The 27,830-nt window shown below is 37.9% G+C and overlaps 2 protein-coding genes and 1 long non-coding RNA gene across 3 annotated transcripts; 1 reads left to right on the forward strand and 2 right to left on the reverse strand.

Annotated features, from left to right (window-relative positions):
* The first annotated feature begins 1,746 nt into the window (after positions 1 to 1,746).
* Positions 1,747 to 11,015, forward strand: syf2 (SYF2 pre-mRNA-splicing factor). Its single transcript, XM_056250619.1, has 7 exons — positions 1,747 to 1,803; positions 2,052 to 2,150; positions 3,158 to 3,283; positions 6,274 to 6,391; positions 6,646 to 6,736; positions 7,600 to 7,698; positions 10,723 to 11,015. Exons 1-7 carry the CDS (start codon positions 1,786 to 1,788, stop codon positions 10,886 to 10,888), a joined length of 717 nt encoding a protein of 238 aa, XP_056106594.1. The 5' UTR covers positions 1,747 to 1,785; the 3' UTR covers positions 10,889 to 11,015.
* Positions 11,016 to 21,619: 10,604 nt separating this feature from the next.
* On the reverse strand, positions 21,620 to 27,493 carry rsrp1 (arginine/serine-rich protein 1). The gene is made up of 5 exons (XM_056250618.1): positions 27,428 to 27,493; positions 24,544 to 25,107; positions 24,037 to 24,203; positions 22,088 to 22,171; positions 21,620 to 22,003 (listed from the first exon to the last, which is right to left on the reverse strand). The coding sequence occupies exons 2-5, from the start codon at positions 25,097 to 25,099 to the stop codon at positions 21,863 to 21,865; spliced, it is 948 nt and encodes a 315-aa protein (XP_056106593.1). The 5' UTR covers positions 25,100 to 25,107; positions 27,428 to 27,493; the 3' UTR covers positions 21,620 to 21,862.
* Positions 23,193 to 23,937, reverse strand: LOC130085062 (uncharacterized). Its single transcript, XR_008807098.1, has 2 exons — positions 23,747 to 23,937; positions 23,193 to 23,584 (listed from the first exon to the last, which is right to left on the reverse strand). It is a non-coding gene; the product is annotated as an uncharacterized LOC130085062 (long non-coding RNA).
* Positions 27,494 to 27,830: the final 337 nt, after the last annotated feature.

Consider the following 27,830-nt stretch of genomic DNA (forward strand, 5'->3'; position numbering starts at 1 on the left):
TAGCTGTTCCAGGTATTATTTTTTATTAACGTCCACAAATCATGGCATCATCAAAAGTGGTCTGATGCTTGATAAGCAGGCCACCTGACAATACTCTGTGCTGCATCTGAAATCGCATACTTCCCTACTATAAAGTAGGCAAATAAACAGTATATGTGACCTACTACTTCCACCAAGATTCTGAACTGTGCATACGATGGACACTTTACTATCCTATGAGGCCACAGGAGAGGATTTATGAATGGCAGTGAAGCGAAGCAACTGATGCTGATAGGTCACATGATAATGAGAGCATAGCAAATGTAGTGCTTTCGGATTACAATCATACTACTCACACTCATACTATATAGAACATACTTTTTAGCGGTCGTGAAGTAATTACTTATTCAAAATAAGTTCCTACTCTAGAGAGTACATACGCAATTTCGGACGCAGCCATTGTGTGCATGTTTGGACCCTCGCTTGCTGGGTAACTGAGCTGGTGCAGTCAAAGCTTTGTTTGGTTTGGCCTGTTCAAGCTCATGCTCATGGGCAGCGGAAATGAAAGATATAGTAATTAGGGAAATTGAATGATTTTTTTGGCTGTGTTTTCTATACCAGTTACAACCCAGATGTCATGCAGCTGAACACACTGGAGCTGGTCTAAGCCATGAAGCAAAATGGAGGATGCATCAATTTATCAAACAACGCTACAGTTTAGGTAGTTTGCTGATGGAATCCAGGTGAATGACCTCCTACATTGAAAAGCTGTTCTGACAGGAATCGTATATCTTACTATTTTCTAAAAATTGTAAATATACACAGTATTCTGTACAATGTTTAAAAATATATATAGTAAGGGAAAAAGCATTTGGCCATATTTTAATTCACTTTTGTGCATATATGTAATTTGACAGCCTGATCAAATCAAGAAAATTCATAATACCTTGAGAAAGCTATCTGTTAGTATCATCTGAAGGGCAGATGCTTCACATGATGTGTGTCCTTCCTGGATGTAGCCTACATGACTTGAAATATTCCAGAACATTTTGAGTCAGACACTTGAGCTGTAGATGCCATGTGACTAATCACTCTGAAAATTAATGGTTGAAGGTTAGCTAGTTGCCTAGTTAGCTTGGTTCATTTAGCCCCTGCTGGTGGATTATAGAAGTATGCACCACCTGACTACAAAGAGAATCATTCTCCATTGACTACCATTCAAATTTAATTCTTTATTTATTTTCAGTTTAGGGTTCATAAAAAATGACACGATGACAATACATTATTTTTCTGATGTGGATTATATAAAATATCATAAAAAGCAATCACTTGATGTTAAGTCTTGTGTTTGAGGGTGGTTTGGTTTTTGTACCATCTGGATTGCAGAACAAGCACATCAGTTCATTAGTGTAGCTTCTAATCTAGAGGTTGCTTTAATCTAAAATTGTAAACTCTAGTTAATTACATCCTCTTAAAAACAACTTAATTATACATAATCAGAGTAGATGAGCAGTGTCGTTTATGTTAATGGCGCAAAGCAGATGAGTCGAGATGAGCGATCAAACAATGTGTTTGAACCATAGACTGTAAAAAATACGTTTGAACTGCAACTTCATTCACCCTGTTAAGCCATCAGGTTAAGGTTAATATACAGTACATCTACAGAGAGAGGGGTATTATTATACTTTATTCAAAACCGATTCCCCTCATATTATTGTACTATTAAGAAAGCGGAACTACATATTAAGTGTTTAGTTCTCGGTCGAACTGAATTGTGTGACGTACTTCCTCTTTAAGAGAAGCAATATGGCCACTAGCGCAGAGGTAAACAAAATACGAGATTCCAAATACTTTGAGTGTTGATCTAAAGGACGTCTTTATTGTTTATTTATATATTTATTATATTGTTGAATAGTTATTATAACTGTGGAATTATCGGTTATCTGTTGTCAGAACACTATTCTTATTGGCATGGCTAACAATGCTAACATCAGTCTCTGATGTTCAGTATCTGAGATTTCAGTGATATTATTAAGCCCTGTATGCGGTACATTGCTATCTTCCCCGTTCAGGTTGTTGCTCCCAGCAGTGAAGAGGAATCCGCAGAGACTCCAGCAGCGCTGAAGAGGGAAGATAGACTCAGAAAGTTCAGAGAGCTTCATTTCAAGAGGGTAACTACGTCACATTTTCCCTCATATAAGTGAAATAATTAAACCGAGACCATTTATTATAGCTAATGCCCAGATTAAATCTGTCATTAACATCTGTCTTGGGTGATTTGATAATATCACATTCACAAGTGGTCAGATGTGACCGATTACACCTGGTAGCAACATTTGTCTCCTGTAACGTTAGCCACTTGTAATTGCATTTTACGGCAAAATAGCACAGGCAAAACTATTGTTTTTTCATACACTGGTCGATTTTGGACTATTTTGCTTCCACAACATGTCTTATTTCAGACGAGCAGAAAGGAAAAAGGAAAAATACACATTTGACTTTATCTTTTCACACTTTTTATGCAATGTGCTTCTGAAGGTTTGAATTAAAATGTATATCTTTAAAGGCTGTTTTCTCAAGATGAGTTTTTTCTTATTTACTAAATCATAAATCTCCTCTTCCAAACAAAGGTTTGGTCATATATCAATCGTCTGGTTTATGTAACATTTAATTGGAAATGAATGCAAATTGGTTCATATTTAATTAGATAATGCAGTGGTTCTCCAACCCGTCCTGGAGTACCACCAGCCCTGCACATTTGTATGTCTCCCTCATCTATCACACCGTCACCGAATTCAACTCATGAGCTCCTTAGAGACTGCAAGACCCGAAATGGGTGTGAGAAATACAGGGAGACATACAAAATGTGCAGGGCTGGTGGTACTCCAGGACGGGTTGGAGAACCACTGCATTATCTAATTAAATATGAACCAATTTTTCAGAAATGGCTTACTGCACCTTTAAGAGGAGAGTGTTTGTCAAAATGGCGCATGTTGCCTGCTTTGTGAGGCATGTGTCGCATCCCTGATGTAAGTCATGTGTAAGGACCTTTAGTGTAATTGGTGTAGATCGAGAGCAAACTCTGTGCTGTTGTTGCTTTGGGTGAAAACTGTTGACACGGCACAACAGAACCTGCTCTATTACATCCATATGAATTGTGATTGTGTTCTGTTGGTAGAATGAGGCCCGTAAGCTGAATCATCAGGAGGTGGTGGAGGAGGACAAGAGACTGAAGCTGCCCTCCAACTGGGAGGCCAAGAAAGCTCGTCTAGAGTATGAACTCGTGGTGGACCAAAAGAAGAAGGTACAGGACTTGAATTCAGACCTGCAATCTGTTGTTTCTGCTCCATCAAACGGAGCTGCAATAATAATGACAACACAAACACTCACGCAATTTGCGAATGATCATATAGTGACCAAACTCACGAAGATGTTTGAGCCACAGCGCTGTTCATCCAGTTTTCAATTGAACTAAGACATACTGTAATCTGAATGATTTCTTGTCTGTCTGCATTTATTGAATGGAAAAACACAGTAAAAACAGTAATATTGTAAAATATTATTACAATTTAAAATAACTGTTTTCTGTTTGAATATATTCTAAAATATAATTTATTCCTGTGATCAGGGTATAGAGTTTGGATGTGTTTTCAAGGTTTGAAAAGTGCTTAATTTTTGGATAAAAAAACTGTATTTCTTTTAGTGTTGTTCCGATTCCGATACTAGTATCGGAAATGCCGCCGATACCAATAAAAATTCTGGCATCGGTATCGGCGAGTACTTCTATCCGCGTACCGATCCGATACCATTTTCTTAAACAATAACTAGTTATGCACGCTAGCTTTGCGTAACGCTGCAAATCGGAGCTCAATTCTTCTTCGCTGTTCTAAACAGTGGTTGCTTGTGGCGACACAGGAAGTCGTGCTGTTGCCACACAAGCAACCGCTGTTTAGAACAGCGAAGAAGAAAACGCGCGCGCGCCCTGCATGTCCCCAGTTTGGCAGTTTTTCAGACTGGAAAACCAGCTAGTAAAACGGCGACATGTCTCATATGCCATACTGCAATTTCGAGGGGTGGAACAAGTATTAGCAACTTCAAGTAACACCGAGTAACCCCGCAGAACACGATTACACAAAGGCAAGGGCAGAGAAGGATGAGCCGCGCCAGAATCAACAATCTCTGAAAGCTTCATTCAAACGAAGAGAAATGTTTTCAAAAGACAGCCAACGAGCGATAAATATAACCGACAACATGTAAGTTATTAAGTTTATTATTCTGGATGACCAGCCGATGTCAAAACTGAAATGCCGTTTATTTAACAAAACTGTTAATGGACCTTAAATTATAAAGAGATAATTTTCTTATATTATTCATATATAATTTTTTTAGATTCCTATATTTATTTGTTGCACTTTTTTTTATACAGTTATATATTGTAAATCTAAAATACCTTTTTTCAGTTTACAGTATTAGATGTGTGGTTGCATTTTAAGTTTTTTTCATTAAAGAAAGATAAATAATATATTGCTGTGAAATGTATGTCAGATAATAAAAATACTCTAGTTCACTCTATGTATTTGTTCATGTTTAATTAAGGGATAAGTCTGAAGCACACCATAAAATAATTCTATCAATTCATACAGTGCTAGTATGAATTGCAGCTGTATAGATACTGTACAGACCCAGGTATCGGATCGGTACTCGGTATCGGCCAATACCTTGAGTCCAGGTATCGGAATCGATATCGGGAAGGGAAAAAGGGTATCGGAACATCTCTAATTTCTTTCACAACAAATACCTATCTGACTCAATAGTTTGTTTATTAAATGGATAAATAAAATGTAGCCCTTCAGATACAGAGCGATTTGCCCCATTTTTATTGGCCGCGCAGCAGCAAAAGTTGAACTATTTTTATCTTTGAGCTCGCCAATGCTGCGCTCCGCTTTGCTCAACAAAACGTCCTCGCGCGGTGCAACCTATTGAAATAAATGGGTTTCATAGCGCAGCGCATTCCGCATCGTGTCTGAAAGTGCCATTAGTGACTGAGTACTTGGTGTGATAATGTAATGTTAGTATTGCATGTCTGTTATGGCACGTTCATTTGTGGAATATGCAGTTCAATATGCAGTGAACATAGCCAAAGTTACAGAGTAACTGTAACGTTAACTACCCGCAAATTAAAACCTGCAAACGTTAGCCCAGTGCATAACAACAATCGTTGATTGCTGAACAGAATACAAGTAGCCTACTGTAAGGTTGAGGATGGCCTTATGCAATATTTACACTGCTCTATTCCTGTAGATAAATATAGGCTATATGTCTTGGCAATGAAATAAAAACAAAAATTCTTTCAATTAATATAGGCTATTTATCAGGCAGGTGCCTGTGCACTGTCCGAGTCTTCTGGGTTAAAATGGAATTACAAGTTGTTGTTGCACTGTCTCAGATTTTGTTCAAACCTTGTCTATGTGTCCCAAAACCAAGGCCTGTAAAATATTTCTGTTCAAATCCTATGTCTTCATATTTTCAGCCCTTGAAATTACTTCAGTTTTACAGCCTGAAAATCACAGTATCTGGGAAGCAATATTTGGACATTAATATAATGAAAAGTATTCATAGGCATTATCTACTTAGTGATACATTTTGAAAAATAAAACTTGTGATTTGCTTAAATATCTGATCCTTCTGCTATTACGAAACACAATTTTGGCTGTTTATAGCATTATCTCTTTTAATGTGATAAAAACACTAAATAATAATTTTGACTATGTATTGATATGTGATTTACGGTGGTGTAGTAAGGTGCTGGAAAAAGCTTTAAAATGGACCTTGGAAAAGGTGTACGAACCCTGTGTGATGCAAAGCTGAACTTTCAGCATCATTACTCCAGTCTTCCGTGTCACATGATCCTTCAGAAATCATTCTAATATGATTATAATAACATTTCTGATTATTATCAATGTTAAAAACAGTTGTGCTTTTTGAAAACAGTGATAGATTTTTTTCAGGATTCTTTAATAAATAAATGTGAATTGAATTTGATGGGGAAAAAAATATAAAGATGAAAAGAATAGCATTTATTTGAAATATAAATCTTTTGTAACACTATAAATGTCTTTACTGTCACTTTTAATCAATACAATGCACTGTTACTGAAAAAAAAAGTATTATTTTTTATGAATCTCACTGACCCCAAACAGTAGTGTTATTTGCCGTCATCAATCAAGCACTGATTCTGATTATGCAGTCTGTGAGGACGAGTGTGTGACGCAGTGATTTCTGTTTGTGTGTCAGGAGTGTGCGGAGCGTGGCGAGGACTACAACCGTGTGAAGCTTCTGGAGATCAGCGCTGAAGATGCAGAGAGATGGGAGAGAAAGAAAAAGAAGAGAAACCCTGATCCAGGGTTCTCCGGTATAAAACACTCATCTCAGTTAATTCATGAATATTATTAAGCAGTCTGATTGATTGGCTGAGAGGAAGAGGGAATGTGGCTGCCATGTGTGATGCTAAAAATGAAAACATGCAGAGCTTGTGTTTCACGCCTGGTTATCATTGGTTCTGGCAATTATCATTTTCCTTTTGCTTCTCCTTGTAAGACCCTTTTTCCAGACCCCCACAGCTGGATATGTGTTTTTATTCGTGTGTGTGTGTGTGTGTGTGTGTAGGGTACGCTGAGGCCCAGTTGAGACAGTACCAGAGACTGACGAGGCAGATCAAGCCAGATATGGACAACTATGAGAGACAGAGAGAGGAGTGGTGAGACTATTTATTCTCATTCAACCTCTGAAATATGTACGGTTACTGAAAATAAAGTATTATTTTTTTATTAATCTCACTGACCCCAAACAGTAGTGTTATTTGCTGTCATCAATCAAGCACTGATTCTGTCAAGACTCTAATTCAACACTGAAATCACAATATGGCTTAGTGTAATTATCAAATCGCAAAGCCTGCGGTGTAATTAATGAAATATATGCTGCATGTTTTAGTGAAGAGCTGCTCTGTGTTCTTTTACAGTGCTCTTTTTGCAGTTTTACTGTAAAATGTTATTATTATAGTCATATTGATATCACTTTTTTTATTTTTTATTAAATTGTGCATCCCAGAAAACCTGCAGCTTTTTTTAAAGCCACATTTTAAGTCACATCTTTTCCCAAATTTTGCAGCCCTATTAAAAATTTGGATTGATACTGGAATCAACCGCTCACAAGTCATTGTTTGAGCAATGACTGTTTTATTTAGTCATATGAAGGTTTTCTGTCTCATTAAATATAATATAATACAATATAATAGTGTTCTTTTCATTATAATGACAGTGAATAGAGACGAATATTTGTCAGCCTTTCAAAATGACAAGAAATGTAAAAAAAAATTCAAGTCAATACAATTTGTGCACTATTTTCCAAGTCTTCTGAAGTCTTTTAATTATGAGGCATTCATACCAATGAATATGCCTTTATTGACATTACATCTGGTGTGGCGCATCTTCAAAAGCGAATGAGAAAGTCTAATGAAGGTCAAACTTTGTGGCTGTTCTGCTGATGCTAATGGTACATAAGCTACACACTATATATAAAAATAAGAAGTTGATGATTTTGTATGATTTAATTTACTCCTAGTGGAGAAGATTTCCACCCCACCTCCAACAGTCTGATTCACGGCACTCACGTTCCCTCTAAAGAGAGCATCGACCGCATGGTGGACGACGTGGAGAAACAGTAAGTATCTGTGTTTGTTTTTACGCAGGGAATCTGTTCTATTTCAGCAGAAGCACCTGGTGAGCAGATCTGTTTATACACACCTCAGCGTTCCTCCATCAGAGACGGCAGATAGCGGCTCTTTTCAATGTGATGTTTCTCAGCCTCCTCGTGTGTGTTTGTTCCTCGCTCCAGATGTGTTTGTGCCGTAGCGTGCCTGTCGCACATGCATGTGTGTGCCCGCGAGGGTTTGTTTATGCGTGAGAAGGCATTCTTCTATTTTGGAGGAGCTGCTTTTAGCTTCTGAGAAACATTAGACAGGGCTACGGCTGCCAGATTGTGACGCACAAACACTCTTTGAAGATGTTTGAAGTGATGTTTGTGTGTGTGTGCGTGGGGGTCTATTTGATGGACTGAACTGACATTGTCTGTCGAAGCATCAAACTTTTAGAAATGAATGTCTAAAGAGTAAAACTGGGTAATATATCAGATGTGTGGTGCTTCTGTGATGATTTTGCGTCATTACGTCACATCTGTACACATAAAGAAGAGTCTCAGCTAGTCGGCTATGAGTGTGAGGATGTTGGAGGTGGAGATTTATAGCCTTTTCTCACAGCACTTGATATATTTACACTTAATAATTTGATGGTGGATCCAGTAAGGTTCAAACGACAATCACCAGTGACAACTAGAGATTCACCCGTTGTAAAATGCAAAAGACTTCGGAGTGGCTGCAGAAAAAAGATGTTGTTAACATTTACAATTTGAGAACAAAGGATAATTTGCACGGTTTGACATGATATGATAAGCGATCGTTAGATTTAATTAGTGCGATTTACTGCAATGCCTTTTTTCCCTTAGTTGGTCCGAACAAAAGTGGATGTTACTTGCTTGTTCAGATGACATTTTCCAGTGAAAATTCTTATGTTGGTCATACGTCCAAAAAGAATAATCTGTGATTTTGAATGCCAGTATCCATACGGCAACTGACAGCCGCACATTCTCCTCAAAACATTGGATTCATCCGCGCTGTGCCGTGCCGAGGTACAACTCGCGTAAAGTTGATATATCCGCGAATGACTGCAATTGCAGATTTCGAACAGAGATGGCGACAAAGATGAAAAACTACGGACTGCAGCTTTAAAGAGTTTTTTTTGTGATTTGTCTTAATCATTTTTAGGGATGCACAGATGTATCGGCAGATAATCAGTAGCAGCCGATAAAAGCAATTATTTTCACTATTGACTGATTACATCCTGTCAATCAAAAAGGAGCAGAAAAATGTGTCTGTTAAGTGAAGTGAATACTGTGTGTAAAGAAATCCTCTCTTTAGGGCTGTCGAAGTTAACGCGTCATAAGTTAAAACTGTATTTGACCCTATGAATCACCCGTAGTTCAATCCAGAGCTGCCAGATCCGTGTTTTTTCCCTACACCAAACATTATTTGTAGCGCGCCTTCCATCCATTAACCGTGAAGAGCTTTTTACTTCTGATAAGAAAGTCTCAGCTTTACATATTATAGCATGAAAAAAAAACATGCATGAACATCAAATGGTATTTTGAAAGATATGTACAACTTGCCAAAATGAATCATGCCTCGTGTAATCACTCAATCTGTGTTTCAACCGCAGAAAGACGGCAACAAAACAGCTTATGAACAATGTCACGTAACGTTGCATTTACCTCAGGAAAGTTATCCAGTGTTCACAGTTTGTTAGTTGGCTATTAAAGAAACACTAGAGAAGAGCTAATTTACTGTTAATTGTGGCAAAGTTTTTTTTTTTTTTTACATTTTTAATCTAATATTTATATTTTCTTTTATTTCAGGTATATCAATTTACAAAAATGTTCTATAGTGGTTTTAGTTAACAGTAACAGCACCGACTAAAGAGCATGTCATTCAATGGATTTTATCATGACTTTACGGGCAAAAAAAAAATCTCTGATTTAAACTTCAGTATCTAAAACAGCGATTCAATTCTTTAAAGGAGAACTCCGGCACAAAATGAACCTTTGGTCTAATAAAACATTGGTACCTAGTCAACCGTTCTCTGAGATTTGTTTTCATGATAATCGAATGTAAAGAGTTTTATCTCTAAAAACTGTTTAGCGTGTAACGCTAGTAATGGTAATGCATCTATTAAGTAAAAATAAATCGCTAGTTTATACCACTAACAAGACTCAAAATAGCCCCACACTAACACAGTAACATAATGAGGGTCCCTACATGCAAAACGAAGCATTGAGAACTTTGTAAGTGTACAGACCATTTAATAAGAAGATCAAGATAAAGACAGTCCACTTCGTGTATACAGACAGGAGCCATCTTTGGAAAACAGTCTCGACTAATCAAACCACGAACAACGTGCTAAGTGAGCTGAACTGTATGAGGTTCAGTGAACTTCTGAACTGTATGAATGGCGTTCGTGGTTTGATTAGTCGAGACTGTTTTCCAAAGATGGCTCCTGTCTGTATACACGAAGTGGACTGTCTTTATCTTGATCTTCTTATTAAACGGTCTGTACACTTACAAAGTTCTCAATGCTTCGTTTTGCATGTAGGGACCCTCATTATGTTACTGTGTTAGTGTGGGGCTATTTTGAGTCTTGTTAGTGGTATAAACTAGCGATTTATTTTTACTTAATAGATGCATTACCATTACTAGCGTTACACGCTAAACAGTTTTTAGAGATAAAACTCTTTACATTCGATTATCATGAAAACAAATCTCAGAGAACGGTTGACTAGGTACCAATGTTTTATTAGACCAAAGGTTCATTTTGCGCCGGAGTTCTCCTTTAAGTTTGTTTTCTGTGAATCAGTTTAAACCATTCATTTTAATGAATCGGTTACTGATTAATTAATCGGATTTAATGATTTGTTTACTGAAAAACACTGTGGATTATTTGTAACTAGGCTTTTGTGTTTTAGTTCTTTCATTCTGTTTCTTCAGATTGATTTTTGATTTTTTTTACTGTATTCCAACCCTTTTTAGAGTTAAAAAATGTGCGTGTAATCTCCATTAATGTTTTCTTGTGCGTTTAGGATTGAAAAGCGCGCGAAATACAGTCGCCGCAGGGCCTACAACGACGACGCGGACATCGATTACATCAACGAGAGGAACGCCAAGTTCAACAAGAAGGCTGAACGTTTCTACGGGAAATACACCGCAGAGATCAAACAGAACCTGGAGAGAGGAACAGCCGTGTAGAGACTGTTACTCTCGACTCCAAGCCTCCATCCGCTAAGAAGTCATTCGCAAATATTTTTAAGATGTGCTCCGTTGAGGTTTTTCTCCTCTACGGTGGTAGTTTTTTTTTTTCTTTTCTTTTTTCTTCATATTCTATTTTAGAAAAGTTTTCATTGGGAAAGCAGATGTCTACCTGTCAGAGTTTCGCTTTAGTGTTTGTAAATTCATTCATTTCCGCTGCAGTTGATATTTACTTCAATAAAGCAATTTCAGATCAAACACAATTGACTTCATGGTGCTTTATGATGTTTGTACCACAGCATTGGTGATTTGTTGATTCTGGTTGGTTAACAGATGTGACTGGAAAGTTGTTGTTCAACACAAAATTTAATTTACATTTCAAGACGTTATCTGGACACCACTAGTATGCAATGTGATGGTCACATGAAAACATACTGGATACATACGAATAATGCCTACTGAAGGTTTTAAATCACAATATTTGGCAGTATTAAACTTTAAAAAAAACTTATACCAGAAGCTTTGGCAACTAATTGTAATAAGTTTAAGTACTAAAATGACAATATAAAATCAAAGCTATTTAGAAAACTAATGCAAATGACAATTACTAAAACTAAATTTAAATGAAAAAAAATCATAGCTAATTCAAAATGAATAAATTCTATAATATTTTATAAATAATACTAAAATAATAGTGCGCCATGTTCTTTCTGTCCTAGTTATGGCTGTTTATTACTTCACCGGTGGCATAAAGAAGTCGTTCTAAACACAAGTGCATTTTAGGAATGAAAACAAGTTCATTTGTTAACCGTGAACTAATTAAAGGAAATTGACTCCAGGCAGTTTAATTTAGCATTATTAGAATATTATTGAACACTTGAGGTGTAAGAGGCACATTGACCACCTGGGGTGTGTATTAAGTAACTTACAATAATTAAATCCAAATTGAATTATTGCATGCATATATCGGGGAAAGAGAGAGCGATTAAGCGACTGCATCAGTGAGTGTGAGAACTCGATGTGGTCGTTTATCTTTTTTGAAGATTACTTCAACATCAAAGTGTCAATTACTGTGTTATCTCCGTCATCGTTGCCCTTAAGCGTCGTGAGATAAGAGAAGAGGCTTGTGACCTGAACCAACTTCAAAGCGAATCACAGATCTTCCCAGACTGTTGTAACTGTCTGTTACTGTAAATCATATAAATAATAAAGCATCATCACAGCACTTTCTCGTATGATTTAAAGTAAACGGTTCATCAAATTTGCTTTCATCAAGGCCCCGTTCAAATCCACAAGCAAAATCATAGGATTGAACGTGTATCGGAGATCTCTGGCATCTGCATAAATGAATATGTTATGAATTATCCCTGTGGGGGGAGCAGGGGTAATTGTCTTTGGGCAGCTGCTTTCAAAGCTCGGTGTGTTGAGAATTAGAGCCATGCGTGTTTATGATTTCCTGCTTTTGTTCTCAGTGGCAGTATTGGGTGCGGGTGATTAGATGAAGGGGGCCACACAAATCAAACCTTTGATATCTGAGCTGCTCATTGGGCAACTTTGACTTGAGTTCTTCATATTGAGCTCTTTTTTCAAATATGGAGAAATTGGGCTTCCATTGTGAGAAAGAATGCCATTCAACAGTTTCTCTTCAAAACCATGCGTCACAATCCACAAGAGCCGCAGTCATGAATGAAACAGAGCTCAGCTGGGGGTGTTTTTACTGGTTACCTCAGAGTGACAAATGTCTGCCAAAGACTCGTCATGTTCGACTGGTGCTTGCTTTACGATCCCAATGGCGCTTCCCAATCACCGGAATGAAGTCTTGTTCTGTTTCTGGAGGATTGGAGCGATTATGTATGTTAACCTTTAGATTTATCTGTCGCTCTATGTTTGGTTGCCTGGGTTTGAAAAAAAAATATATATAAATATATATATATATATACACTACCGTTCAAAAGTTTAGGGCCAGTGAGAATTTTATTTTTATTTTTTGGAGGAAAGAAATCAATACTTTTATTTATCAAGGAATAATTAATTTGATCGAAAGTGACAGTAAAGACATTTATAATGTTACAAAAGTCTTTTGAACTTCCTATTCATCAAAGAATCCTAAAAAAAAAAAAACAACTGTACAACTGACAGACCAACAACTGTTTCAACATTGATAATAATAATAAATGTTTCTTGAGCATCAAATCCTCATATTATACTGATTTGTGAAGGATCATTTGACACTGAAGACACTGACACTGGTGATGCTGAAAATTCAGCTTTGATCACAGGAATAAATTACACTTTACTATATATTCACACAGAAAACAGCTGATTTACACTGGAATAATATTTAATACTATAACTGATTTTTGTTGTATTTTTAATCAAATAAGCGCAGCCATGGTTAGCAGAAGAGAATTCTTTTAAAAGTATTTAAAATCGTACCGACCCCAAACTTTTGAACGGTAGTGTATAGAGAGAGAGAGAGAGAGAGAGAGAGAGAGATGGATAGATAGAGAGATGGATAGATAGATTTTTGTATTATTATTAATGTGTAGTAGTATTTATGTGATATGCAATATGTATGAATATACACTACCATTCAAATCAGTTTGGGATCGGTAAGATTTTTTTATGTTTTTGAAAGTCTCTTATGCTCACTAAGGCTTCATTTGTTGGATTAAAAAAACTGAAAGATTGTGCTATATTATTACAATTTAAAATAACTGTTTTCTATTTTTTTTTAAATTGTAAAATGTAATTTGTTCCTGTGATCAAAGCTGAATTTTCAGCATCATTACTCCAGTTTTCAGCGTCACATGATCCTTCAGAAATCACTCTAATATGCTGATTTGCAAAATGTAATATAAATGTCAAATGAGGGTTTTATTTCTGAGACAGTAAGTAGACAACACCTGCTGAACATGCAATGTAGAGAGTTAAGTGACAACAATGTATGCAATGTCCCACTTCTTGTGTGCAGTATAGTATTCATACTTTGCACGTGACGTCACAAGTACTGGCTGGCGGGCAAGAACGTCGTTCTCCAGCAACGAAACACAGTAAACTAATCAAGGATCTTGCCAGGACGTCGCCAGTTTTACTATACAAAAGATGGTGTTTTGAGGTTTGTGATATCTATAGTTTTCAATGAGAACCAGAGATGACCTAACAGTAGAGCTAGATTATTTACGGAGGAATTATTACTGCTCGATTATCTTAAAAAACCTTGTCTGCTTTACACAATTTAGCTACCTTGGAGTTATATTTCTAGTCCATAGTTATGCAGCTAGCTCGCTAACAGACTTGATAGCTACTATAAGACCTGGATCTACAGGACTCTACGTTGAAAATACCCGTTTGTTGTCCGCCAGGTATCCATGGTAGTCACGTGACTGCAAAGTATTAATAGGAACTGGTATTTCTGGCTGTGCCACAGTAAAAAGATTTCTAGGTGATAACATTTGTTCTGCGTAAACTCACATGCAACACTTATAGATTGTGTTTAGTGTGCTCCCACGCTGGAGACGCAGGTTCGAGTCCCGCTCGGAACGGGTCGAGTAGGACTGGTTACATTTGGTGCCGTGACCCGGATGGGAGTGAGGTTTAGGGGGATGAGTGTAACGTACATCGGCCAGTAAGAGCTGTGCGTGTAAACCTCACTCCCCTGGCCTCAAAAGGCACGCTAGCAACTGACGTTAGAGGCTGCAGTCTTAAGCATCCTTGTTAGCGTGCCCGCCTCGCACACCAGCGACCCGGGTTCGAATCCCGCTTGGAGTGGGTCGACTAGGACTGGTAACATATGGTGTCGTGACCCGGGTGGAAGTGAGTGTAACTGACGTAGGCTAGTAAGAGTGTGTGTAAACCTCACTCCCCTGGCCTTAAGAGGCTCGCTAGCGACTGATGCTAGCGGCTGCTGTTTCTAGCGCCCTTGTTAACGTGCCCGCCTCCCACACCGGAGACCCCGGTTCGAATCCTGCTCGGACAGGTGGCAAATCTGCCAATGGTCTCCACGATCAACTTGGGCTCACGATGTGATTGGCTCAAATTGTGATGGAGTGATTGGCTCAAAACTACCTGTTCTTCAGCCTCCAGGCATTATGTAGGCTGAGGTAGATTTTTCCCTAAACCTAACTACGTACCTGGAATCTTCTGATTACCTGCGTCTACAATCGACACTTAATAAATATCTGGGGCGTCTACACATCGACTCCCAATAATCTTTATACTCTAGCTCTTGCGTCTACAGCCGACAACTGGCCGAGTTCCTTACCCTAACTTGTTCCCCTAACTAACTCACTTGCTGCGCTGCATAATAAACAGACAGACTTCAGCAAATGTCCTTTAAATGCTTTAATTACGGCCAGGAGATCTCAGAGTCTCATTTCTCCAGAGAATCTCCCAAGAAGAAGCAAGGCCGGAGGATCTCAGACAAATTCCATTGAGAAACCCACCAGTTAACACGAATACAAGAGTTTATATAGAATAAGGAGGTATGACAAAAACGACATGAAACATTACATAATTTCCCCACAATTTGATTGGTTCTTAATGCAAACCCTTGTTACCGGGTAGACCCAAACTCTGTTTTTGGTTTCAAGTTTAGACATCTGTCTAGTTTAATGTCCCATACTTGTTATTTTTTCACTCACACAACCAAAGTCAAAGGGGTATGGCAACACAACATACAACATTCACAAACACAGGACAGAACGTTTTAGTACATTGTCCAAAGTTTGTCACAAGGTTAGACCTAGAAGGGGAAGTCAGGTAAGAGTTTGTCATAATGTTAGATAATCTAAAGGTCAGATTTTTAAGAGTCAGAAACATGGTTAGTTCAAAAAGATAGTTTAAAAATCCATCACAAGGCCTATAAACCTCCTTAGTCCACTTCTTAATAGAGCTGTTTCACTTTCATATAAGAGTTTAAGGATCAATCCTACGATTCTTTTAAGCGAAATGCAGATGAGACGGATTCAATTATTTCAGTAGTTTTCAGGCCTGTCTGTGTGCCGGAGATTGATGGATACTGAATTAGTTTCCTTTGCAGACTTGTGTGATGATGGATGTTTCGGGAGAAAATCAGTGTGTAGGCGCCGCAAGATTACACTCATGTGATGAGCGCAAATAACCGCCTGGCATCCGTGGCATCACAGAAAGCGAATTAAACATCAAATACAGTTTGCCTGCGAGGGCTTACATGTACCATTTTTCTCAAACTGAAATGAAAAGGCATCTTGTGTGTGGCGAACAATGGCTTTCTTTATCTGCATCTTTATATACTTTTTTCCCCCCAACTGTATTTCTCTCTGTGCTCATCAGGACTCCTCTGTGACTGTGCCAGGGCTTTCCAGACTCGGGGCCTGTGGTGTCTCCCGTTGGCAAACTGCAAGTGCACATCAGAACGAGTGAGGAATAGCTGGAAATCTGTGTGAATAGAAAACAGTCAGACAGATCTTTGTATGTGCGCACCTTTGATTTGAGTGCATCTCTTATCAAGTGATCCGTATTGCGATTGTTACTTCATCCATAATTACCGTGTCCATCCCTGAGGCAGCGGGACATCTGATCTGTGATCAGGAACAGCTGTAGGATCATCGGCACTGCTGACAGTACTGAGGAGAATAAACCTAATGCTAGATTACTTCATCTGGCAAATGCCAATTCTGCTTTGAAAATAGGATTAAAGTAACACCATGTAACTTTTTTTTCTTCAAAATTAACAAACTTACTTTCATCAATCCTTCTTCCAAAACGTGTTTTTGTTTTACCCTCATTCACTATGGTAAGCTTATTATAAGTGTTTATATTTGAGACCTTTCGGGATGGTTTTTGCAGGGAAATTGCATAACTTGTCCATGAGTGTCTTGTCAGTCATCATATCCATAAATATAGTTTTTATTAAACGCATAAATTGCCATATGTAGCTCTCTAGAGTTCATTGTAAAGCATTGTCTATTGTTAAGGGTCGTTCATAAATTTATTAATGGAATTTATTGTTGGAATTTATTTTCAGGTAGCCTTCTGTGTCTATTAATGGGTATAGTTTATAGAACTAAATCCTTTAGTGTAGGTGAGTCTTGAAATTATGTTGACCACTGGTGGATTAGTGGTAAATTTGGCCAGAATATCAGTTATAAAAAATTGCAATGTTTGACCATATCAGACTGGCAATCATTATGATAACTTTTGTAACGTCATTACTTTAAAAATATTGGTGTTTCCAATTAGTCAAAACAACAGCATAATATATTGTATTTATTTTACAAGCTCAGATCACATAATTTTTGGATTTACATATGTTCGCAGGTGCGAAGAACCATATATTCATCCCCAGTCATGTTCTTTCGCAAAATGCATGCAGTTTTGTCTTAAGGCAGGGTAGGCGATTTGTTCCACAAACATTTTTTGTTATGCTAGTTGAAGATACCTTTATGATACCTGAGGTAATTTTTTTAGAACTATATCTTTATCGTTATCTTTATATATATAGTCCTTGGTGTGAGCGGCCCTTTAGACAGACGTCAGTCACCGAGAGCCGCAAACAAACAGCAGCCGCCTTTTACAGTTCCTCCTGAAACAAAACAACCAGCTTATGCTGATTCACGCCAGAACTAATGTAATCTGTAAGAGATGGAAACCCGTGACGTTATACTCTGCGGTTTGTGACTCGAATTTATGCATTTTAATGGCAACACTATCAACACCGAAATGAAGCTGCAACAGTCAGGTGGTACTGGTCAGAGCTCTTTAAGTTGTTTACGTTCAGTATTGTAATGTTATGTGCTTTGAGACATGAGGTAGTTTAACGGCGCCTCTTGTGACACTTTTCAAACGGCTGTATATGTGTTTTGAAGGAGGCATGGCTTTGGAGACGCTCTGAAGGGTGGGATCTCATGCTCTCAAAGCTAGCTTGCTATTGAAAGCCGCTCTGAAAATGGCCTTTAATTTTAAACTGTGTATTTGTTTTCATGTTAAAGTACTTTTCCTATAACAGCTTAATATACAGGGACATCTATAAATAAGTGATTTTCATAAACACTGTGGTGAATTCACACCTTGATCTGTTTGGTTGATCATCATGTATTGATAGAGACTGCTTTACATGATCTAATCAATTCCTGAAGGACATCAAGTCCCTCCTTACCCCATGTCATTGATCATGTTTCACTCAGAAATACACCATATCGCTGATTTAAAATGTCTTAAAGGTAGGGTAGACAATTTCAGAGAGGCTAGCAATACCTGTTGAAAGCATGAGATCCCACCTTCCCTGAACGCGTGAAAGCATCACGAGAGAGGTGACGTTAAACTACCTCATGTCTCAAAGCAGTAGCACATAACATTACAATAATATTACAATAATAACAACTTACAGAGGTACTTGTAACACCTGACTGCTGCAGATTCATATGGGCATTGATGGCGTTGAGCGAAACGCATAAATGTGAGTCTGAGGACGTGAACAGCTCCGGGGCAGAACGTCACGGGTTGCCATCTCGTAATTACGGTTAGGACGTGGTGTGAACACAGCATAAGCTGGTTGTTTTGGTTCAGGAGGAACTGTGAAAGATGACTGCTGTTTGTTTGTGGCGCTCGGTGACTGTCTACAACACGCTGATGACGTGTGATGTCTGTGTGAGCAGAGGTATGGAAATGCATATGTTGACAGGCAAGTAGGCCATCATATCATTGTATTCGTACCAAATGCAATGATTGGACGAACATTTCTTTTTTTAATCCTGAGACGTCCACAGAAGATGTAAAAAAAAATTTAGACCACGTCTATTATTGATTGCTATCAGGATGTGAAGAGAGTTTAAACCAGTATAGGGTGTGTGTGTTTATAAAAAAGTGTTTATATGTAAGGAAGTGTTTATAAAAAAAAGAGAAAGAATTTAACACAAAGAAACTAGCATTAACGTTATTAAAATTATGGGTAATTCCGATAAAAGCTAATTTTATGTTCAACACAAAACAATTACATTTAACGGTGTTAAATTATTAGTTAAATATATTTAAATAGAAAGTAGTTATTTTAAATTGTAATATTTCACAATATTACTGTTTTTACTGCATTTTTTATTTTTAAAAAAATGCAGCCTTGGTGAGCAAATCTTTCAAAACCATTAAAGACTCTTACCGACGATCCCAAACGGATGGCAAAGATAATCTAAATATATAAATAGAGGAAATGAGCATTTACAATTACAATTAAATAAATAGTGCAATATATAATAATAATAAACAGATTGCTCAATAAACAATGTGATACTGATATATTGTGCATCCCAAAACTATATATGTTTAATTTAATACTGTAATGTATTAAGTCTGAAATGAGTTCACATTTCTGACCACTTTACTTTTATGATACAATGTGTTTACAAGTGAAACAGGACATTAAAAAAGTTCAGGACTTGATTGTATCCTTCGGGAATTGATTGGATTGGGAAAAGTGGTCCTTACAAAAGAATTCATTCAGGTGGTTGGAAGGGATTGAAATGAAGAGGGTTTGGCGACTTCTGAAAAGTCATTTCAGCATTTGGAAATAACTTTAGATTAGAACAATGTGCACTGATGAATCATGCACAATAAAGAGCATTAAAGTGATTTAACTAAAGTAAAAAAGTGTTGATTTTGACTCCACGTTGACTTCAAATGTAAATTCACAGTTCTCATGTGATAAATCTGCTTGCAACGATTTCAAGTATTCCCAACTAGTCTGTTTTCTTCTTGCATTTGCATATATATTAGCTAGACACCTGTGGAACGCCGTGTGTCAGTGAATGTCTGAGATGCTTCATTCCGATCTTATCAGCACACAGCAAAAACAAGACACAGATCCTTCAGATACTGTCTCTTCTTGTGCTCCAAAACATGCTTCATCAGATTCTGTGGTGAGTTGCACAACACTGACTTTAATTTATTCGTGCACAAACAAATGTCACATAATCACCGCCAGCCCAGTGAGTTTATGAAATGTTTTATATTCTCTGCATTAGGATGGAGAGTAAACAGACGTGCTCATATATAAACCACATCTATAGGGAACAGAAGAGACGTGGAGTGGAGGTAATAACTAAACCTTTTTATCACCATCAGTTTAGGCATAAAAGGTGTGTGGTATGTACAATCCTCCCTCCTTCGTTCAAGCAATTGCACAAAAATCATCAGGTCGTCTTCAGAGGTGATGATTGTCAAGAGTGAACATGTTGAAAAGAGCAGCACAACAATAGGCGTTTCGAGAACAGGCTAAAACACACAGGCCTACAGAGACCGTGACTTGCCCGTGCCAAACCAAGCTTCTCTGTAGACACTGTGTGCTGAATACAACTACTGGATCATGTACAGAAGTCGTCTTACACCGCAATTTATCAGACTAAAATCGTTAATTAAAACCACCAATCACCGGAGGGAAGAGTGTGGGTGGGAATGAGCGAGAGAACATTCCAACTCATTAACTGTGTTGAGAAGAACTATTCCTCGGTCTCGAGACAGACAACATGTCGGCACACATCAAATGCTGCTCTTTCTGTGCCAGCAAATGACAGTTTGATTGAACGACTTGATTTGTCAGTTTAAGGATAAAAACAACAGGCCGCTGTTTTCTGTGCTATTAGTGTCACCAAGCGGTGATTGTTTTAATTGTGCCGAAAGTTGCTGTTGCTCTAGTTGGGATGCTCAAACAACTTGCTTTTGTCATTTAGTTTTCTGTCATGTATGTTTAGCTATCGTTGGCTACTGATTTGTGTGTGTGTGTGTGTGTGTGTGGGAACAGTCTAACATTGTTTTACTCGTATTTCATGAGCAATTATGTAATATTATTCTGATTTGTAATGACTACTGTAAAATATATTGGGGGAAAACTTACTCAATGTTTCGATGTCTGCTCTGCATAGGCCTCAACAACAACTACTGTGCAAGTGCAACAGCGCCACCCAGAGTTCAGAACATGAAGATCAGGTTGTTTTCATGGATTAGATCTCATTCTCTTCCAGCAAAATACCCTCTTCATCTTTGCAAACATGAAGATACTACGAATGTTTAACTGGGAGTTAATCTACGAAAATATGTACAGGTCACATTTCACACCAGAATATTTTTGACAATTTAGAAAATAAATGTGTCATTCGAAATGTGCTTGAAATCAATATCTATTCATCCCCATATATATATATATATACACTGATTGGCTTCATCACTCTGTCTCCTCTCCACCAGTAAGCTGGTGTGTGGTGGGCGTTCTGGCGCACTATGGCTGCCGTCGCATCATCCAGGTGGAGGCTGCACATTGGTGGTGGTTGAGCAGATCCCCCTTCCATGTGAAGCGCTTTGAGTGCCTAGAAAAGCACTATATAAATGTAATGAATTATTATTATCAAGCCTAACAATAGCCTTCATGTTCTTATAAATAAATCATGTATAATACATACTTAAATTTTGGTGTAAAATGACTCCAGACAAGTCACTTACCCTGCATTTATCTATATTATGGATCTAAACTTTGTGCTAAAAGCAAGTGAGCAATTCAGTAAATACTGTACCAGGTGATATTAATCTAGTGGTTTGTCCTTTAGAGATATATGGGTATTTATGTCAGGCCAAAATCCATCTCCACTTTACATGTCAGGAGTATATTGTTTTTGAACTGTAACTTTCAACTAAATTGGAAAGTCATTTATAACCTAATGTAAAATTGATTACAATTTCTGGAGAAAAACGAACAAAAAAAAGTGCACAACAGGAATTTTTTTTGCATTCTTTATTCAGAAACAGCCACGGTACAACACAAAAACACCAATATGTACACAATATTTCCCACCTGTTTGACATCTTGCCTTCTTCCAATAAAACCAACTTTATATCTGAAAGAAAATATTTATGATGAATTTATGAGTCCCAACTTATCCACCCCAACCCAAGTGTTCACTACATAAACTATTTACAATAGTTACAGTCTTTTTACACCACTGTTGAATCTCAGTGTTTATTATTTTTAGAAGAGTATTTGCCAAAGGGGACCCAGTGTCCATATGGCTTCCTGTCCGCCACACTGTCGGCTCTTGATGTTACCTTACTGTCATGAAGCGTAGGGCTGTTTGAAGGTTTGGCAATTGCATTCTGTGAATATAGAGGTATGATCAACTTCAATATTCCAGTATGTTCTAACAATCATCATTTTTGTCTAAGGTTTCATGAACTTACATTGAGGCTGAAGGTAATTGGCTTCGTCTTGGGTGATGTCTGAGAAGTCCCTGCCTCACCATCATCAGTGGTAACACCGTTTACCTAAAGGCAAAGAAAAAGGGAAAAGGATATTGACCACACTGTCGTCTTGATATAAACCTCACTTCAGTTTTCAGTTCTAAATGAGACGCCCTCACCCTGGGCTCAAGTCATGCAAAAGCAGCAAACTGAAGAGACTGTAATGCCAGTGCTGCCCTTCTAATCAGTCTGACATCAAAAACACCATTCATCATGGCGTAATACCCGTTTACATTTTCAATAGCATTTTTAAAAGCAAAAATTGTAATCTATACACAAGGCTTTGTTCACACTGCACCCATTTCCAATGAATGTTTCATAAATCCACATTGTCATTTTGCAAGTAATAAAATTAATGCTCCTACAGCATCACGATTTACAAAGTCATGCATCCACAGCGTTTCAAGTGGTTCAGTTTTTCACACTTCATGTGAATAAATAAATTTATAAAAATTAATGAATTAATCAAACCTAAAAGTAAAATTTTACACATTGATGCCTTTGTAAAAAAAAAATGGATTTATTACTACACTTTTTTTGCATTATACAAGCCACTAAACGGCTCTGAATTGGTAAAAAATTCATAATAATTTTGATTTTTGCTGCTTATGAACAAAGCCAAAAAATGATTAAATGATGAGAGTATATATTTCCAAACCCCCATCCATCACCGTAGAATGAGCTCTGTCTGGTCTTCACGCACAGTGAACAGAGGAAGATTCTGGAAAATGACAACCCAGTTCAACCATCAACAAATAAGTCATTTCCTGTAGTTCTAATAGCGGTAAAGTACACTTCTGTTCAAAAGTTTGGGGTCGGTAAGATTTTTTACATGTTTTTGAAAAGTCTCTTTATTTTGATAAAACAATACAGTAAAAATAGTAATATTGCGAAATATTACAATTTTAAAATAATTGCATTCTATCCTAATATACTTTATAATGTAATTTATTCCTGTGATGATTAGGTGCTCAAGAAACATTTCTGGTTATCAATGTTGTGCTGCTTAATATTTTTGTGGAAACGGTGATGCATTTTTTCAAGATTCTTTGATGAATAGAAAGTTCAAAAGAACACCACTTACTCGAGTTAGAAATCTTTTGTAACATTATAAATGTCTTTACTGTCACTACTGATCAATTTAATGCATCCTTGCTAAATAAAAGTATTAATTTCTTCAAAGAAGAAAAAAAAAAACATTCTACTGACCACAAACTTTTTGTACATTGTGTTGTGTGGTGGCTGAAAGTGGCTCAGCTCTATGTGAGGTCAATAATGCATGTGGTCTGTTTTTGTTCAACACAAGGCTACCGCTGACATCATACACGGTTACTTAACCTTCGCAGTTGTGCATATAAGACTTAAAGCTGGTGTCATTCAAGTCATGTGACCTCCCCCTCTCTCCCTCTTTGTCCAAAGGGTGGAGGAGTTTCAGCTCTACAGGAACAGAAACGATACAAAAAAACAATGCAATTGAAGCTAAATGCAGCTCCTCAATACAGTGAGAGGAATAATAGCCATGAGCTCATTCATTCACACACATACATACATACACACTCACGCGCACAGTAGTACATACTCTTTAACGTGTACCGTTACCTAATCCGGACATGAGCTGTTCATCATTCCATTAAATCCATCAGGCAAAATCATTCATGTCTGAGGAGACAGATTACATGGTGACCCAGGTTGGGTAAGTACAGCGCGCAATCACAGTTTAAAAACACGCGTTTCAATGGGTTAGTCAATGTCCCGAGATCAGATTTAACAAAGTACAGATGAGAATCTTACTGGAATTCCGTTCGGGACGTTCATGCAACATTACAGAATTCTAACAAACACTGTGTGTGTGTTAGTCACACGTCTGCAGTCGTGTGTGTGTGGCTCACCTGTGCTAGAGTCTTCAGTGGTGCCAGGTCAGTCCTCAACCTTTCCTCTTTATCAGATGAAGATCTCCTCTTCTCCTCCTCCTTCAGACTAGCTGGCAGCTCCAAGTTCTGCACTCCCAGAATCCTGGCAGCATTTGCTTTGGCGACATCCAACAGATACTTCTTCTCTGTGGGAGATTTTAGGATGCCAATTTATATATATATATACATACATACATACCGGTACACAAATTATATAACAGATAATAAATAAACAGATTATAAATGTATATAATTATTATTACTATTATACAAAATATAAAATATTTAAAAAGTATACAGAATCATTTAAAAAAATTATATATAATTATTATTATTATTACAATCATTATTATTTTAAAAGGTCATCCATACGACTCATACAGTGTCACACAGTTGTTATGTATGGAAAACAGGTGCTAAATATATTCTAATTCTGCTTTTGTTTTCCATGTAGCATATTCCAAAAAGATGTGAAGCTGATCTTACCCTCAAGGCTAAGGCGGATGGCAGAGCGTTCACGGCTGCGAGACCGGCTTCTGTTTGCTCTGGAGTTCTTGGGTGAGCGGGAGAAACGGCACCGGTACCGCCCCACAAACCTACTTCCCCTCCAGTAGACTGGCGAACGGCTGCGAGAGCGGGACCGGGAACGCCTGGAGCGTCTGGAGTAGCTGTAGGGGGATGGAGAAGGACTGTGGCGATGGTAGCGTCTGCGGGAGGAACCCTGGGGAGTAGGGCTGTATGAGCGAGAGCGAGCACGGTAGCGGCGAGGAGGAGAATGGTGTGTGTGGCGGCAGCGCGAACGGCCCGAGCAGCGCGGATGAGAGCGGGAACGGGAGCGGGAACGGGAGCGGGAGCGTGAGGAAGAGTCACTGTCGGAGGATGAGCTCCGTGACCTGCGAGAGGAACGGCTTCCTCTGCTGCTGGAGTACGAGCTGTCACTGTCGCTGCTGATGCTGGAGCGGGAGGAGCTGCGACCCGATGGAGCTTCCTGATCAAAGATGGACTTCACACGCTCACGCCGTGGGCTGGCTTCCTGCTTCATGATCAAACCTACAAACACAAAGCATTAGACGTTACTCATGAACTAACAGTTAAATCAATCAGTTCACATTCAGTGATGAATGCATCCATTGCTCTATTTTGCATAATCTGCATGTGAATTTGGTTCACCTGGAACCATGTTTTTTTCCCAACCTGGAAATCACAATTTTTAAATTCCCTGCATTTTCCATGTTTTTATGATGAGGGAACCTTGATGGATGTAAATCTAAAAAAAAAAAACTGATCATTTGTAGAAAACTACTCAGCAGAGTGGATGATTCTGATCACTTTTGGTGAGATTTTGGTTGATTTTTCTTCCATAACAAGTGAAAATAAAAACACAGTTAAGTGATTATTTTCTCACCTCATCTATTTGTGTCTGTAGATTTCAGTTACAATCACTGATCTATATAGAATGATTAGATCTCATTATATAGATCAGTGGTTGCAATACACAATTAAAGGTAGCACCAAACTATTCAGGGTTAATTCATTTATTATCAATATATTATCAATTAATTCAATATATTTATATATATATATTCTGAAGGTTTTTACAGAGTGGTTTGTTCAAATATAATTTGCCTGGTTTATACAGCATTTATTCCTAAAAACTAAGGTTATTTTTTTCTGGCTGTTTTTGATAGAAATTTAAATCTCTAAAGAAAAAAAGAAAGATTACACAAATAAAATCTCCAAAATCGCCTCTCTAAAACCATTAAACTCAACAAAATGAACCAAGAATTGCGAACCTGGCTTTATCTAATGTTCAGATTTCTGTTTTGGAAATGTATGCAAACTACTACATGCCTTATGCTTAAAGGGTCATGAAACCCTAAAGCAAATTTTCTGAGATGTTAACAGAGGTATGTGTGTTGAACAACATTGAAGACAATGTTAGCATCTGTTAGATTTAATAGTAGGGCGAAAATGGTTAAATTTTAGTTTTTTCCAGCTATTTTCGTCTTCCGGGTTAAAAATCTTCATCGCAGGCTGTGACGTGGCAGTGCACAGTGTAGTGCGTTGATCACTCATCGGTCTCTCATAATTATTAATGAGACTGAGTTTTTATATCCTATGAGAAGACACGGTCTCTTAATTAATCATGACACCACGTGGATCTTTCCACAGACATGTCAAACTGTGATATCGCGTAGTAAACGAGAGAGACAATCATGGGACGCAAGTGCCGCAAACATTTTACCCGAGAGAGCTTTGAGAATTGGAGAATGGTGGACTTCGGCCTTGTCGATGACCAATGCAAGTTACGTCTTGCGAGTTATGCGGTACCAAGTCCTGAGGACTTTTCTATCCCTTCAGAGTGTGTGTCTAAAATGTAACACTGGTCATTTTACTTGCCTTTTGTTAAATAAGCGGTCGTTATGAACATTTTAGATATTTCGATAATATATTGTTTGCTTAATGCGGGAGACTTGTGAATGTGTAGTGTTGACGTGCGGGCCGGGCGACACCGTGTTGTGTGTGTGTGTACGTGCAGGCAGGCGAGCCTGCGAAATGATTCGGGGTCAGAGAGAGAAGCGGTAGGATGTGTGTTTGGACGAACGACTGAAAACTCTGAGATATTGTTCATTATTGATCGTACATTGTACAGAGGTCAAAATTATTGTACAAATACGATTTTGCCAGATGAACACTGCTGGCTGATGACAGTTCCCCCTCTCCCCTGCCGTGCCACACCCACTCCCTCCCTTCTTCTCACAGCCATCCACGCCCATTTAAGTTGCATTTTTCAAAAAGATTATGAGCTAGACTTGAGCTGATAGAGGGGGGTTTCATGACCCTTTAATTACTTCAGAAAACGTATAATACAAAATAATTGTCTTAATGTGACTAATCAACCGGGTCGTATGCTGATATATATTCGTTAAACTTATAACGCTATTCAAATCATAATATAGGACATATATTTTATATACATTTTCTAATAAAAGTTGTCGACTATAACAATAAAGAAATCAGTAATGATGAGCGTCGAATGAGAATGTTCTAGAACTGAAAGTAGGTCAGGTGATGTCTCCGCCCCCTCCTGTCAATCAAATTACACAATCTCGAATCTCTAGAACATTCCGTACGAAACTCAAAACCAACGTTAATATAACATCACTTCGACAGAATCCAAATGTCACAATCCATATATTAATCAATCTATTCCGATAATGAGCCGTTCACTTTTTAATATTTAACGTAGTTACCGTATTGCTAATTCAGCGGGGACTGTAGATATATAACGATTTTTTGTTTAAGTGTTTTGAATAAATAGCATTAAATTAAATAGATATGCTATAAGCAACATTTAGCTGTAACTTACCGTCAAAATGACTTGATCCAACAGTAAGACTCTATGAGGGAAACGCTTTACGTTAGGTAACGTTAACGTTGTATCACGCGATACGCCTCGAGCGAGTTCAAAACTGAGACGATTTGAAATCCAACACAAAAAGCTGTGAAATAAACAAATGTTTATTCCCTCGTATGTGTTCTTTTCAGTGAAAGGGCAATTTCTCGAAACAAAGGATCTTGATAGCTGTATCAACCGTAGATGATTTCTCGCGAGTGGTTCAGCGTGAAGTGGCTCGTGTGCAGACTGCAGAGAGGAGACCGTTTTTTTTTTATTCAAACGAAACCCACTGACGTCATCGGGGATTTGGAAAATTCGAGAAGCACCACTTGGGAAATCCATAGACATCATAAAGTTTTTGTTTATTTTTTAT

The sequence above is a fragment of the Rhinichthys klamathensis genome, unplaced genomic scaffold (genome assembly GCF_029890125.1).
Source record: "Rhinichthys klamathensis goyatoka isolate OS25496 unplaced genomic scaffold, OSU_Roscu_1.1 h1tg000072l_1, whole genome shotgun sequence".
NCBI classification, from domain to species: Eukaryota; Metazoa; Chordata; class Actinopteri; order Cypriniformes; family Leuciscidae; genus Rhinichthys; species Rhinichthys klamathensis.